Below are 16,952 nucleotides of genomic sequence, written 5' to 3'. Positions count from 1 at the left end.
CCTATTTAGTAATTGATCAAGTAATTTTTTATACTAGATTCACTAAAGAAGGAGTGCTCTGTCTTATGGGTTTCTAGCCCCCTTTATCTCTGAAAGGAAGCAGGGAAAGTGGTTAAAGTAAGATATTAGAAGAAAAATACATGATTTTCAAATGGAAATGAAAGCAAGATGTCAGGTTTTGTGGAAATCTGTTTTATTACAAAGCGAAAACAGGCTGCCCTCTAAAATCAACCTAAGCTAGAAGACCTCCATGCCCCAAATCAGGTACAACTGCTCATGTCGGTTTTCCGTTCCAAACCACATCCCAACTCCAGCTTCTCATTCCTTGATGATTCCTTGGTACTTGTTCCCTGCCTCCTGTTGTATAGCCCTGAATCTGATGCCTTCTTGACTTTGCTTTTGGCATCTTACTTACAGGTCTGACAACAGATCCTTCATTAGCCCTGCAGCTCTACCTATGGACTTGGCCCAAATTTTAAGCTTGGTTCCTGCAATTCCTCAGTTCTGAGTGAGCTGTGTTCCAAAAAGACAACAATATTCTACCACAAGCAAGACTTGGGCTCTGAAGACAGGCTTCATTCTTCCGAACTGCAAAGGCTACTCTTGACTGTGGCAGTGAGCCTTGGAGCCTGGAATATGGCCTTCCTGGTTTCCCAAAGCCTCTGCCCTGGCTGGAGAATTAAATGACAAAAATTAACTGACCCTGACTCTAACTGAGGTATATGCCTGGGGGAGGGGGTCGAGGTCTGACTGGAAATCTCTGCAAGGAGCTCTCTCATTCCAGCCCAAAACCTGGGATAGGAGGCAGGAGGGGTTTGCATAATTCTGTTTTTAGACATGCCTGGTTTCCTTGGCTTGTATGTGATCATCTATTCCTGGTTTTCTTCCCAGTTCCCTGGATATCCCTGCTTAATCTCCTTTGCACCTACCCCCTCATCCAGCCGGCCCTAGGCCTTTTTCATTCATCACTATCAACTCTCTTTAGGAAATCTCCACTCCACAGCTTCAATATGCTGACAACTTATATATCAAATGTGGATAAAATCTCACGTTTAGACTTCCCCTTGGGCTGTAGACCCACATATATCACTGTTTGATCTCTCCTTGGATAACTGAAAAACTCAAATTCACCATAATCAAAAGTGACCTTCCCATTTCTCCCAAGCCTGGGTATCTGTTAGCATTCCCTCTCAGTGAATGACACCAGCAACCATCAAGTTTCACAGCCAGGCTCCTAGCGCCCATCTGGGCACCTCTAACTCCCTCACTTTCCATACTTAGTGTATTTTTTTTTTTTAAGTTTTATTTATTTATTTTTGAGAGAAAGGGAGCACAAGTGGGTGAAGGGTGGAGAGGGAGAGGGAGACTATCTGAACCAGGCTCCAGGCTTTGAGCTGACAGCAAAGAGCCCGACGTGGGACTTGAACCCACGAGCTATGACCTGAGCCGAAGTCGGACACTTAACCGACTGAGCCACCCAGCGCCCCCTCTGTACTTAGTCTATCACCAAGTCCTTCATAACTTCCAAAATGACTCTCCTCCATCTTCACTACTACCACTAAAGTCCAGAGTAAAAATAATAAAAGCTAACAATTACCAAAGGCATATTATATACAAGGCAGACACTCTTTTAAAACTCTATATAAATGGTCTCTCCTAATCACCCTATGTATTAGTTTCCTAACACTGATGTAACAAATCACCACAAACTAAATGGCTTAAAACAAAAGAAATCGATTCTTTCATAGTTTTGAAGACTAGAAGTCTGAAATCAAGGTGTTAGCAAAGCCGTGTTCCCTCCAACAGCTCTGGGGGAAGATTCTTCCTGCCTCTTCCAGCTTCTGGTGGCTCCAAGCATTCCTTGACCTGTGGCAGCATGGCTCCAAGCTCTGCACCATCTTCACGTGCCTATCTCCTCTGTGTGTGTCTTCCTGTCCTCCTTTTCAAATCTCCTTTCTACCTTTTTCTTACAAGGCCCCTTGTCATTGGATTTAAAGCCCACCTAGATAATCCAAGGTGATCACCTCATCTCAAGGTCCTTGACTTAATTATATCTGCCAAGACTCTTTTCTCCAATAAGGTGAAAATCACAGGTCCCAGGGATTATGAAGTTGACATTTGGGGGCCACCATTCAACCCACTATACCCTAAAAAGTAAGTAGAGTTATTAGTCCCACTGAATAGATGAGGCAATTGAGACTTAGAGAGTTTAAGGTCCTTGCCCAAGGTCACACAGTTAATATTAACAGGAGATTTATGTTTATTTGGTTTATGGTTTCCATACTTTCAGAAAAACAATTTCAGTATCTTTCTGAAAGGAGTAACAGTTTCAAGAAATGTGTCTCTTAGATGCCAAGTACTGCTTCTTCAATCCGTTCATTGCTAGACTACACCACTACTGATATCTTCTAAAAATAAAGGTCAGACCCAGTGCCTGGCATGACGTCTGTCATGTAGACGGTGCTTAATAAACAGTCATGAATAAATCAATGTGATCATGTCGCTAGCCTCGTCAAAAGTCATTAAAAATCACACATTGCTTAAAATATGAATTTCACTATCCTCAACAAAGCATAAAACCCTCCAACCGTCCATAAACTTGAAAAAATAATCATTTTGGAAGGAGGACAGTCCTCCTAAGAATAGTCAGAAGTCGTGCAAAAAGAGATTGATAAATTTGGCCACATATATATCTAAAAGTTCAGCATGGAAAAATTTCATAAGTCCGGTCAAAAAACAATGACCTGGAAAAATATTCACAACACATATTACACATATGTGCATTTCCAAAGGAAGCAGGTACCTTCATTTATTACTGTAGGAATGTAAACTGATGAAGCTTCTTTGAAGGGAAGTTTAGAAAAAAAAAATGTAATTCATCTCTTCTCTGATCCAGCATTTCCACCTCTAGAAATTTATTGAGTAGATCATCTCTCACTTTGGCACAAAGCTATTCACTGCTACACCCTTTGCAATAAAACCTGATTGGAAATAATCTAAATGCCCACCAACATGAGATGATTAAATCCATTATGGTACAACTATAAAATGGGACACCAGTGGCCCTTTTAAAATGAGGCATGTCTATATGCATGAGTGTGGAAGAAGTTAACTCCAGATGCAGAACACTACATATAAATGCCACAATTTTGTAAACAACAAAAAGAACACATAGGTATATGCACTTATATGCTATACACATATATGAATATTCTTGGAGGGGTAAACCCAAAACTTGTTAACTGCATTTGCCTTTGAGGAAAGAACTGCAGGACCGAGTGCCAGGATGGAGGGAAGACTTATTTTTCACTGTAAACTCTATTATATTGCTTGAATTTATTTTACCCTGTGTTTTTGCATTGCTCATTAGAGAGAGGGCGAGAGAGAGAGAGAAACAGAGACAGAGAATTTATAAGCTAGTTTTCACCTAATTTTCCGACTTGATTTCATATTTGCACCTGACAATTCATTGCTTCCCAAACATACCGAGTACGTTCACAGAGTGTGTGTGTGTCTAATATTTGATATTATCCTCAACACCCTCACTTTCTGTCTATAGAAATCCTGCTCTTCAAAAGCTCCCTGTGCAACCTCCCTGATCTTCAGTGTTGGAACCAACCACTCTTAACCTCTGCACTCAGAAAACCCCTGTTCGGGAAATACAAATCAAAATCACACTCAGAGATCACCTCACACCAGTCAGAGTGGCCAAAATGAACAAATCAGGAGACTATAGATGCTGGAGAGGATGTGGAGAAACAGGAACCCTCTTGCACTGTTGGTGGGAATGCAAATTGGTGCAGCCGCTCTGGAAAACAGTGTGGAGGTTCCTCAAAAAATTAAAAATAGACCTACCCTATGACTCAGCAGTAGCACTGCTAGGAATTTACCCAAGGGATACAGGAGTACTGATGCTTAGGGGCACTTGTACCCCAATGTTTGTAGCAGCACTCTCAACAATAGCCAAATTATGGAAAGACCCTAAATGTCCATCAACTGATGAATGGATAAAGAAATTGTGGTTTATATACACAATGGAGTACTATGTGGCAATGAGAAAGAATGAAATATGGCCCTCTGTAGCAACGTGGATGGAACTGGAGAGTGTTATGTTAAGTGAAATAAGCCATACAGAGAAAGCCAGATACCATATGTTTTCACTCTTATGTGGATCCTGAGAAACTTAACAGGAACCCATGGGGGAGGGGAAGGAAAAAAAAAAGAGAGGTTAGAGTGGGAGAGAGCCAAAGCATAAGAGACTCTTAAAAACTGAGAACAAACTGAGGGTTGATGGGGGGTGGGAGGGAGGGGAGGGCGGGTGATGGGTATTAAAGAGGGCATCTTTTGGGAGGAGCACTGGGTGTTGTATGGAAACCAATTTGACAATAAATTTCATATATTTAATAAAAATAAATAAATTAATCAATTAATTAATAAAATAAAATAAAATAAAATAAAAAAAGAAAACCCCTGTTCATCCTGCTTTGAACTATAGTTATGTTTACAGTTGGCCACCTTTATTAAATTAGCTCCTAAAGGGAAGTGTTGGCCTCTGTGCTCCCCAAAGTACCTGGAACACAGCATTGCTGAATGTATGTAATTTTAACCAAAAATTATTAAGCAGAAGAGTTATCTAGGAAAACCCAAGTTCCCCATGATGACCCAATTTTAAGGGTGACAGAGAAACATATCTAGCCCAAATGTAAGAATTCTACATAGCATGATTATTCTAAATCAGCGAATGAGAAATTCTCAAAGCTGAATATAAAGCCAATATCATATATCAGATAAAATTATTACAAGAGTGATATGTGCAATGAAATAGGAGGCTTGAAATATATTAGAGGTAAGACAAAAATGAAGGAAAAGATTTGTTATAATACAGAAAAGATATTTCTTGACACTTTTTGTTCATTTTAGCCAAACACAAGAAGTCTCATCATAAAACAGGCAAGCACTTATTTTTATCATGAAGCAGGCTACTTCTCAGATTGGAACTAACAGTGATCTCCACCTTTGCTGCCTTCCCAACCTCCAACTAAAGGTCCACAGCAATGCAATTCGCTCAATTGCTTAACAACCATAGTCTTTTTTAAAGCAAAATTTCCCAAATCATATTATAAGTTTACTGTAATTTGGCTTTCTTTCTTTCTTTCTTTCTTTCTTTCTTTCTTTCTTTCTTTCTATTTACTTTTTGCTATCATTTAAACCCATATCCTGTTGTCCTCAATGATATGGGGAGTGAGCGTAGAGGGTCACTTTACTCCACATATTTAACTTTTATATATCCTAAAGCACTTCATGCTAATTGATTATACATTACTTAACTATAAACAATAAAACGATTTTGTTTCTGCTTCTAGAATTGCTATTCTGCTTTAGTCTCTCTAAATACATACAGATCCACCCATTTCTGCTGGGTTTGTAACAACATATAATAAAATAAAATAAAATAAACACAATAAAATAAAAACTAAAAGTGGCAATGATTACAAGTTTACTTCAACTTACTGTTAGTGCTGTTTCATACTCTTCAGCAGCTAGGTGTGCTAAGCCCAAGTAATAGGAAGCTTCCCCTTCCATCTTTTTGTCACTTCCTAAAGTTGAAAATGTAGAAACATTGCCATGGAATGAAAGAAACCCATTACAACAAACAGAATCTTCATTTTTTAAGACAGTAGAAAGTTGTAACAAAGTGTACAGATTTGTGAACAATCCCTGAAGCCTAACTATGTGCCAGTTTTAAAACGCTGATGTTAATATAATTTACTTGAGTCACAAATGTTAGAGAAAGGTGCCTTAGCAATGTATTTAAGAGGCATTTTCCTCTACATACACATACAGCTTAGTAATATTAGTTAGGCATTCCTATGTAATTTCCATACTGTTCCACCCATAAAGACTTAAAGCCATCCTGCATAGCTACTATACATACAGGAAATAATTGGTAAAGGGTATTGCTTTCCATAGTGCACAAACACATATACACAGTGAGATGGACATTCAGTGAAGTTTCTACAGGGCAGATAATTAGCAAATTAAGGAATTATTGTTTTGATTAGGTTCAATCTAAAAGCTATTGGTTAAAACTTGAGTGAAAATGACTGACATCTTGGTACACCATTCCATAGATATTTTGAAATCCAAACACATTTTTTCTTTGCTAATGACTGGTAATGCTTCTCATCATCTTTTCAAAGGAATCTAGTCTTTCTAATTTCTGTGAATGTGTTTTATTCCAGGAATTATAAACATCTTCTTTCCCAAACAATTATGTGTAGACGTGTAATGTGCTTCAATGAGACATACATCATACCACCTAATAAATACATAATTTATTTACATTTATATGCTAAATGTAACATATAAATCTAATGGGCTTACAAGAACCATTAAAGGCTCTTACTTTTAAGAAGAATACCATCCTTTTTCTACTTTTTGGCTTTTAGTGTTACCTAACTCCTGGGTAATACAAATGCTGGTAGATCTACTCCCGAACTCTGCACTCCAACCCATGATGGACTTCAACAGGAGCTCACAGCTCTCCATACCGCATTCACTGTTACCACTCACTGAATTACCACTTGTGGGGGCACTTGGGTGGCTCAGTTGGTTAAGCGTCCATCCGACTTCAGCTCAGGTCATGATCTCACGGTCTGTGGGTTCAAGCCCCACATCGGGCTCTGTGCTGACAGCTCGGGACCTGGAGTCTGCTTCAGATTCTGTGTCTCCCTCCCTCTCTGCCCCTCCCCTGCTCATGCTCTGTCTCTCTCTCTCTCTAAGATAAATAAAAATTAAAAGAATATTTGAATTACCACTTGTGAAGCAGTGGCTCAACTGAAAGACTAAGAAAACAGGATGGCAAATGCCAATGACAGTATTATTATTATTATTCTCAAGCCATTTCACTGATTGCAGAGAATAATACCCTCAAGATCTCACCTCAGCAGAGTTGATGATGTCAGTGATCCAGTCTTGGGAATTTTAACTCTTAATAGTTTAGCTGGGTGCTCTTTCTCTGCTGTAAGTTTATGGGTGCTGAGGTTAGGGATGGGACTAAGGAAGGGAAAGATGGGGTAGGAGGGAGAGGCTATCAGGGGAAGTTGACTTTCGGATAATTAAAAGTTGATTATAATTTGCACTTGATCTATTAAATGTTGTCACTGTGTTAAAGTACCAACAGTGGCATTTGCTGATATAGTATCACCATTTGGACCCAATTATATGTAAAGGGCAGCCAAGAAAAGAAAAGAAAAGAAAAGAAAAGAAAAGAAAAGAAAAGTTGACCCTTGTTGATAAAAAGATTTTGAGGTAGCTAATTGGAACAGTCAAGTCACACTAAATATTAGTTTTAAAATAGGATTTAAGCATGAGAACTTTTCCTGCTTACTAATTGAAACACAATCAAGATAAAGTGAAAGCATAAAATAATGGAGGAAAATGTTAGCATTATTAAAGTTGAATGACACATATACCAAAGGAAAAAAGGGCAAAATACTATTTATATTATGTACTTTATTTGAGTGAGTTACATTAGTATTGGCCTTGCTATCCAAATCAATAATCATTCATGTTAAAGGAAATACTATGTTTTATTTTCAAGACCTAAATTGTCCATTCTTATACTGGTACGTTTATAGCAAATCTAAAGAGAGGGTTATGGGGGTCTAATGGATAGAGACATTGTGTTTGGGAATAACTCAAATGTTCCATTAAAATGTGTCTTAAAACTTCCATTTGTTATTTGGCTAACATATTCACTGATTCATTTATTCACTGAATATTTTTTGAGGACCTATTCTGTGTCAGGCACAGCTATAAGAATTTGGAATACACCAGTAAATTAACCAGAAATATTCTCTGTCCTTGGAGAGCTTACATTTTAGAGGGAAGGGACAGAAAGAGATACAAAATAAATTAACACAGTAAAATTATGTGGTAAATTGTATGGTGATAGGTGCTCCAGGAGAAAAAAATTTCAGCAGGATAAGAGGAATTGAGAGTGCTAAGTGGGAGTAAAGAGAAAAAAGCAGGTTTCAGTATTAAATGCAGTTATCAAGGTGGGAGATCCAACTGAGAAGATGGTATTCACAAGAGAATGAAATTGAGAATAGATAACAAAACATTTGGGAGACTCACAAGGATGTGGAAATTAAACACACTCTTTTTTTTTAATTTTTTTTCATGTTTATTTATTTATTTACTTGAGAGTTGTCAGCACAGAGCCTGATGTGGGGTTAGAACTCACAAACCATGAAATCATGACCTGAGCTGAAATCAACAGTCGGATGCTTAACCGACTGAGCCACCCAGGTACCCCCTACACACACTCTTAAATAACCAGTGGATCAAAGAAGAAATCAGAAGGTAAACTGTATAATACTTTGAAATGAATGAAAATGAAAAAACAACAACCCAAAACTTAGGGGATCCAGCTAAGGCATTGCATAAAGGGACATGTATAGTTACAAGTGCCTATTTTAAAAAATAAGGAACATCTTTCTATCTTATAAAACTAGAAAAAGAAGAGCTAACTAAACCCAAAGCAAACAGAAGGAAGGAAAAACAAAGACTAGAGTCTTTATAATATATATAGGAAGGAAATAATAAAGACTAGAAAAACAACAGAGAAAAGCAACAACACCAAAAATTGTTTCATTGAAAAGGTCAATAAAATCGACTAACCCTTAAAGTTAGACTGAACAAAGAAAAAAAGAAAGAAGACTCAAGTTACTAAAATAGAGAATGAAAGAGGGAAGATCAGTACACACTTTACAGAAATAAAAAAGGGAATATTATGGAAATTGCATACCAATAAATTAGACAAACTAGATGAAATAGACAAACTGCTACAAAGGCATAAACTACTGAAATTGACTCAAGGAGAAACAGTAAATCAGAATAAATCCATACGTAAAGAAATTGAATTAGTAATCAAACTATTATCCACATAGAAAATTCTAGGCTCAGAGGGCCTCATTGGTGAATTCTACCAAATATTTAAAGAATAATCAATACCGAGTTTTCACAAACTCTTCCAAAAGTTAGGAGAAAACACTTCCCAAATCATTCTATGAAGCCAGTATTATTTTGACATTAAACCAGATAAAGACATCATAAGAAAACTATAAACCAAGATCTCTTATGAATATAGACATGAAAAGCCTCAACAAAATATTAACAAAGTGAATCCACAAAACAAAAAATAGATTATTTTGGACTTCACCAAAATTAAAAACTTGTACTTCAAATAGATACCATCAGAAAGTGAAAAGAAAACCCACCATTTTCAAGCCATATAAGTGATGAAGGACTTGCACTTGGAATATATAAAGAATATTTAAAACAACTCAATAATAAAAAGACAATCCAACTGAAAACGGACAAAGAATCTGAATAGACATTTCCGCACAGAAGATATACAAATGACCTATCAGCACACGAAAAGATGCTCAACATCATTAGCTCACAAGGAAATGCAAATTAAATCCACCATGACATACCATTTTATACCTGCTAAGATGACTATAAACAAGAAGGACAGCAAGAAGTGATGGTGAGAAAGTAGATAAACTTTACCCTTACACATTGTAAGGGTGTGTAAGGTAACTAAACCCTTACACATTGCCGGTAGGAATGTGAAATCGGGCAGCTACTTTGGAAAACTCCATGCCATCTCCTCCGTAAGTTAAACATAGAGTTACCATGTGACCCAGCAATTCCACTTCTAGGTCTAGAGACAAAAGAATTGAAAACTTGTACACAAGTGCTCATAGCAGCATTATTCATAATTGACAAAAGGCGGGAATAACACAAATGTTCAGCAACTGATGAATGGATAAAGAAAATATGATAAAAGCATACAATGTAATATTATTTGGCCATAAAAAGGAACAAAGTAGTAATATATGCTGCAAGATGGATGAACGTTGAAAACATTACACTAAGTGAAAGCAGCTGGACACAAAGGGCACACATTGTATGATTCCATTTATATGAACTTTCTGGAACAGGTAAATCCATAGAGGCAGAAAGTAGATTAACGGTTGCTAGCAGAGAGGGAAAGGAAAGTATGGAGAGTGACTTCTAGCGAGTACCGAGTTAGTGTTTCTGGTTGTACAACTCTGTGAATGTAATAAAGACCAATGAATGACTGAAATAGGAAAATAATAGAATATACAATTAAGAGTATAGCCAGTGTTACACTTGTGCATTATACCAAGGTGCCCTAGTAAAAGAGTTGGCCCACAGTGGATGTCACTGCTCCTTAAATATTACATAAACCAATGTGGGAGGCATGCCTTATGCAGGCAATTGTCAGTTTGCTGCTTCAGGCTCCCTAACCAAAGTAGGAGGTAACAGTAAGAAGAAAGGCTTTGTCCCAGGGCGTTCAGCTGTTGTCAGAGCTCTGTAAGACACTGTGCCAACCCTTAACCTATCTACTTTGTTACATGAAAAGTATAGGGGCAAATATTTATGAATGTTAAAAGATGTTAAAAAATTATTACATAAGCATAAGAAGATTTCTCCTCTTATCTGTCCTTGGGAAAGCAAAAGATTCTTTTGAAAAGGAGGAGACTGCCAGGGAGACCCTGACTTTGGGAAGAGACCCTCGGAGACTTCCTTTCTTTGTAAACTGCCTTACAATCATTTAGCAAATGTGAACCTAAAGCAAAATACCTTTTCCTAATTGATAAATTACTTTACATTGAAATTCCACATAACTTTCTATGTGACTAAGGTTAGCTGCTGAAATTCATCTAAGAGCTAACAGTTTATGTCAGTTTTTACCCCTTTGGGGAAAGTACTAGATCACCAGTCACTCAAAAGCAGTTCATTCAATGGGATACGTCTTTCAATGAGGGTTATTTCTTGTAAGTATTCTAATACCATTAAAAAGAAGTAACAGAGAGAATAAGATGTTAACTTTTACTCTTTAGAAAATTAAAATCACAACCAGAAATTCGGTCCTGCTTATTCCAAATAAACCATATGGTACTTGATAAACTAATCAATTAAATATATCCTCAAGCTAATACACTTTAAAGAGCACAGCATCTTTTTCTCCATCATGAAGTCTACTCCATTGATAAATTATGGTAATAAAATATCTTCGCATTTCACAAAGTAAAAGCTTATGAGTATGTGTTTCAATTTTTTTCTTTATATCTTATACATATACAAATGATATAGAATATTAAGGATATGATCAGCTCTCATGAAAGCATTTTTTACTGCTGTAAGTGTGCGTATGCATCACCAGGGGAACTTGCTAGCCTGCAGATGCTGAGGCAATAGGTCTGGGGTGGAGCCTGAGATGCTGCTTTTTTTTTCAGAAGCTTCTGGTGATGCTGATGATGCCAGTGCAAAGGCCAAACTTTGACAGGCAGAGGTCCAAAATATATTAGCATTCTATTTTCCTGTTACTCTTAACTACATATTTATCATTATCTTCCCTATTACCTGACAATAGGGAATTTACAAACAATGAAAGTTCTCTCAGATTGAAAGAAATATATGGCCACACACACACACACACACACACACACCCTTAACTTTTGCAAATGACCTTACCTTCTCATTATAGGTTCATTGTTTTATAACACTATTCCCAGAGGGTTGTAATTTTGGAGGCAAAGCTTTCAAGAAATTAATGGGTTTCTTGTTGTCAGCACTAAGGCTCCTCTGTTTTACAGTGAAATTTGAAAGTATATTGATGGCATTTGTCTTTGCATTTCATAGGAAATAATCACCCAAACACTTGACGATTTTTACTTCACTCTTGGGACAAGCAGCGCCTGCCCATTAAAGGAAGCAATGTGAGAGTGTTCTTTTCCACCCACCTTCTTTGGCTATTTCAGAAGCTTTTATTAGAATTCTGATGGCCTGTTTGTATTCTTTATTTTCTAGCATTTTGTCTGAGAGTAATCTGTAAGTCCTCAGGAGACTCTCACAGGCCAACAAGTTGAGAAAGCGGCCTGTCTCATCCTTCCATATCCGCCCTTGCGTCAATTGATGGAATGCTTCATAATGCTCAGCAGCTTCCAGAAGCTGACCTGAAGAATAAAAGCCATTCATAAATACAAACCACAGGCCAGAACATATTTTCAAAAATTTTGTATATATCTTATGTGTTACAATGAAAGGGAAGTAGAAACCATGGAATACAGTTACGAATTTCTAAGGATGAAGAGGATGTAGGCTGGGAAAGGAGCTCTCCCAATTTGGACCTCAGATTCAGCAATGATTTTGGATGAACATCTGCTGGAGGGATGTATTTTGGCGTGCAGAAATTGACTAGGATTACACATGTTTAGAAACGGTGTGAAAACCCAGTAGTAATTACTAATAGCAATGGTATTAGCTAACCTTTACTTAACATTACTGATGCAAGGTAATGTACTATGTGCTTTATATGAATTTCTCATTTAATCTTCAAAACACTCCTGTGAAATAGGGATTGTTATGATTCCACTTAACAGAAGAGAAAGTGAGGTTAAGAATTTTGCCCATGGGGGTGCCTGGGTGGCTCAGTCGGTTAAGTGTCCCACTCTTGACTTCAGCTCAGGTCATGATCTCATGGTTTGTGAGTTTAAGCTCCACAATGGACTGTGCACTAACCATGCGTGGCCTGCTTGGGATTCTCTCTCTTCCTCCTTCTCTGTTCCTCCCCTGCTTGTGCTCTCTCTCTCTCTCTCTCTCAAAATAAATAAATAAACTTTTCTGAAAAAAGAATCTTGTCCATGATTGCATATTTAGTGGGGTAATCTATCCAGGCAGTCCGATTCCAGAGCCCATATTCTCAACCACTTTCCTGCACTACTTTTTCAACAGACAGCATCTGCTTCATTCCCAGGAAGAATTCAGGTATCTTGAGTAAGGATGTGTCTGTTACAAATTTCAAATTCAATTATTATAGAGGCATTTGTATATTCCATTTAGTTTTTCATAATTAAAATACCACTTAACTGCATTTCTGGATTAAATTTTATAACACAGTTCAAAATATTTCTTCTCAAAGCCAAAACTCCAAATTAACTTCCATAAGTTACAAGTCATTTTGCTCCTTGAAATAGGAACAAGCATACCTCTGGAAGGGTAGTTTGCGGTTCCACGCTGTGGATCAATTGTATTTTACATGCGAATTGCCTTGTGAAAATCCTCACAATATCTTGGAGTCCAAATACTCTTATGGTATTGGAGCCACCCAAATTGAAATTAGCTGGAAAGGTACTTGTATGTAGGCATTCCAACAGTAGTGTTTAAGAGGGGGTGCAGGTTACAAGCAGCCAAACTGAGTTCCTATCCCAGCTTTACCCTTTTTGCTGTTTAGCCTCAGGCTAATTACTACCCTCTTTGTGCTAGAGTTTAATTCTTCTGCAAAATAGGATGATGATGTAACTATTCAAAGTGTTATTGTGAGAAATGAATCAATGCATGTTCAATAGCTGACAGAGAGTATTCTCTAAGTATAGCTTACTCTCCCTGCAAAAGATGCAGTTGAGTCTTTATTAACAATATTGCCATGGCTAATTAAATTAGCCAATGCAGGTCTTATCAGGCTCAATATAGTTTCTTAACTTAGGTTTTACTAGATATCACAGGTTAGATAATACAGGATACTGAAGCCACTGCCATGACTCCTGCATATAATGTCCCCCTATTTCTGCCCTGAATTTGCTATCAAAATTAGTACTTAAGTAATAAAGAATACACACATAAATAAGAATGACATTCACAAAGAAATACAACAGAGGTGGGCAATCAGCAAATAATCTGTAAAAAAAAGGAGTAAAGACATGCCCAGTCTGAGCCCCTGTTGCACCGTGTAGAAGGAGGGCATGTCAGCAAAGATACATACAGAGAGAGGGGAATGTGTATGGCAGAGATGTTTAGCAACTTGTATTATGAAATTTTCACATGGTAAAAGACTACTAAGCCATAAACATGATACTATAGGAAAGCATCTCATCACATGTATAGGTGTTTGTGATAATACTGGAAAACATCAGAAAATATTTACAAGGCATTATCAGTATTTTGTGGGTAATGGATGGTTTCTTTATCCTTTCTGATTATTGGCATTTTCTAATGTTTCTATCATCAAAATATGTTTATTTTGTAATAAAATATATGATAAAAGCTATTTTTAAAATTTTTTTAACGTTTATTCATTATTGAGAGATAGAGAGAGAGACAGAGCATGAGCATGGAAGGGGCAGAAAGAGGAGGAGACACAGAATCCTAAGCAGGTTCCAGGCTCTGAGCTGTCAGCACAGAGCCCGATGCAGGGCTCGAACTCACATACTGCCAGATCATGACCTGAGCCGAAGTCAGACAGTTAACCAACTGAGCCACCCAGGTGCCCCTGATAAAAGCTATTTTTAAAATAATGTCCAATCCTTTTTCATTTTGATGCAAATACTCAAAGTTCAAGTTCATTGCTCTAATCTCTCCTCACATCTAACCAACGATTTTTCTCTTACTTCCCACAAGAGCAGGCAGTTTCTCATGTCTCTCCTATAGCACCTCTCACCAGAAACACCTTTCTCCAAATACCCATGACCATCTTTTTTTTTTTTTAACTCAAATGGAGCACTGACATATATGTGTGTTATGTTTCCTCTGTTAACTATATTTCTGCCTGTAAAGTGTAGCTCTGTATTCCTAGAAAGATGTATATCAGAGTTGTTCTTTTTTTTTTTTTTTCTATCCAGCTTCCATCTACTCATAAAGTACAGGTACATATTTCTCTTTGGCCATGTGAATAGGGAAAGATAGATACAGGAAACTGTGAGTAAACCAGATAGTTCCAGAAAAAAAATTGGGACTGTAAGGAGGCTAGCAAGGACCTAATGGCATCTGTGGTTACACACAGTAACCAGATGGAAAGAGGATCCAAAGTTGTGTTATAAAATAACAGATTCACTAAGAATTCCAGGAGGACAGCCAGGAGGTGAAGCACTGGATAACTCAACTAATTACAACGAGATGCAAATGAGGCATAAAGATGTAAATAGAATTCTAAGAACTGATGGCCACGTCTAAGATTTCATCTACAAGGGAGCAGAAAGAAGAGGCAGGGGGAGGGGGGGAAGGGTAGAAAGTAGGGAAAGGAGAGATGGAGGAAATGGAGAGGGGGTGAAGGTAAGGAAGAGTGGAGAAAAGGTGGGGGCTATGTCTTTGTATTCCATAACAGTCAGACTCCTGTCTATGTTATTGGCACTATTCAGCATCCTGGACAGGCTGTCTAAGCAGAAATGAAGTAAAGGGGGCCTGGGGGACATTTGTTTCAGTTGGTTACTATGGCAGGCAACCTCGGAATGAGGTTGAGTTTGATTTTTGCTGAAGATTTGAGGCCTCATATCAGTGTACTACTTAGGTCATGATTATTGGCCAAGGTTCAACTCTCAGAAGAATAAACTTATAGTCTCCCATGATGAAGGAGCCTGGTCCAAGATGCTCGAGTGAAAGAGAGCAGGAAGGTACACTTTCCTGAAGCCCTACTGGGTCCTCATCAAGATGGAAGATTTTTTTTTCTCCATACACTATCTTATTTAACCTTCCAAAAACTAATGAAGTAATTACGATTATTGCTTTTACACTAAGAGGTAACTGAGGTTCACAAAGGTTAAATGACTCAAATAGCTAAAAAGTGGTATTTTGGATTTACACCCAGAATCATCAAAAACCCATACCACTTGGCTCACCATATTAGGTGCTAGTCACCAAACCAAGAGTTGGGAGACTTGGGTAGAGTAAGTTATATTTTCTGGATATAAATCTCTCAAGTTAAAAACAATGTTAGGGTTTATATGATTTCTCGTTTCTTCCATTTCTATAATTCTTTGACTCCATTCAGGCAATTGCAGGTAATCTCTAACATAAAAGAACAGATCTTAGACCCTGATGTACTTCTGATTGTTTTTTCTGAAGGAGTTTGATGTATAAGCAGCTATGCATCCTTTATCTAAATTCCCATCTGTCCCATAAACCATGTGGTGATATCCATGGAGCACCTGGAATTCCTAGAGTGGCCCAGACTTAGCTGTGGCCACATCTAGCTATTCATAGATTCACTTCCTCTTTTTTAACCACTTTGCCACAGATGAGATCACTGGGAATTCTGTTTTAAACCAAAGTGCCTAAACAGAGAAAGTAGAGTTTTCCAGTCCTTCTCAGATGTAGAGATGCATTTCTAAAGTTATTTGGTGGTAAACAGACCAGTAAATAAGCCAGTAAGGATTTGATCCAAATTACCATAAGCACACAAAAGACTTGGCTACAATTTCTAAAGGCTGGTCAGAATTTTCAAGTGCATACTATAATATGGTACATTTGATTTTAAAATGTTAAAATAGAGTCTATACTATGAAGGGGGCATAGTAATTTAAATATGCAAGTATTCCCCTTTAAGCATGATTAACAATGGAAACATTTCCATTTAATTTATATTTTCAACTGTGAATAGGATTTTAAAGATTTTCTTGCTTTCTGGGTAAAGACCAATATTAATATTAAGACTGGATAGGGGCACCTAGGTGGCTCAGTCACTTAAGCTTCCAACTTTGGCTCATGTCATGATCTCACAGTTCCTGAGTTCCAGCTCCATGTCAGGCTCTGTGCTGCCAGCTCAGAGCCTGGGGCTTGCTTCACATTCTGTGTCTCCCTCTTTCTCTCTGCCCCTCCCCCACTCATTCTCTCCTCTCTCTCTCTGTCTCTCAAAAAAATAAACATTAAAAAAAAGACTAGATATTTATGAAGACAATGCATCCTGTTTTATCTGAAAAAAATTAAATTTAATGTACTTGAGAGAAATATTATATAGGGCTATCATGATGGTGGTCACTTCAACAAAGCAAAACATAAAAATAAATGAAGATCATGAACCAGTTTCTTCGCTCATCTCTTTGTAACTTCTTTAAAGTGTTCATATACAGTCTACCTTTTGT

The 16,952-nt window shown here is 37.5% G+C and overlaps 1 protein-coding gene across 7 annotated transcripts in view; it reads right to left on the bottom strand.

The window, feature by feature from the left end:
• Positions 1 to 16,952, bottom strand: part of TTC29 (tetratricopeptide repeat domain 29) — a 674,033-nt gene that overhangs the window by 136,730 nt on the left and 520,351 nt on the right. For 6 of the 7 annotated variants that reach the window (XM_053901209.1, XM_053901211.1, XM_053901208.1 and 3 more), the window contains 2 exons: positions 11,844 to 12,056; positions 5,512 to 5,597 (listed from right to left, as the gene is read on the bottom strand). In XM_053901209.1, the coding sequence (XP_053757184.1) occupies positions 5,512 to 5,597; positions 11,844 to 12,056 (299 nt within the window). The remainder of the gene's footprint in view (positions 1 to 5,511; positions 5,598 to 11,843; positions 12,057 to 16,952) is intronic. The other variant, XM_053901212.1, reaches the window with a different exon arrangement.

Source organism: Panthera pardus, unplaced genomic scaffold, assembly GCF_024362965.1.
Source record: "Panthera pardus isolate Hobbes unplaced genomic scaffold, ASM2436296v1 HiC_scaffold_13, whole genome shotgun sequence".
Lineage (NCBI taxonomy): Eukaryota > Metazoa > Chordata > Mammalia > Carnivora > Felidae > Panthera > Panthera pardus.
Note: the sequence above shows the minus strand (reverse complement) of the source record. Positions and strands in the feature narration are given on the sequence as shown.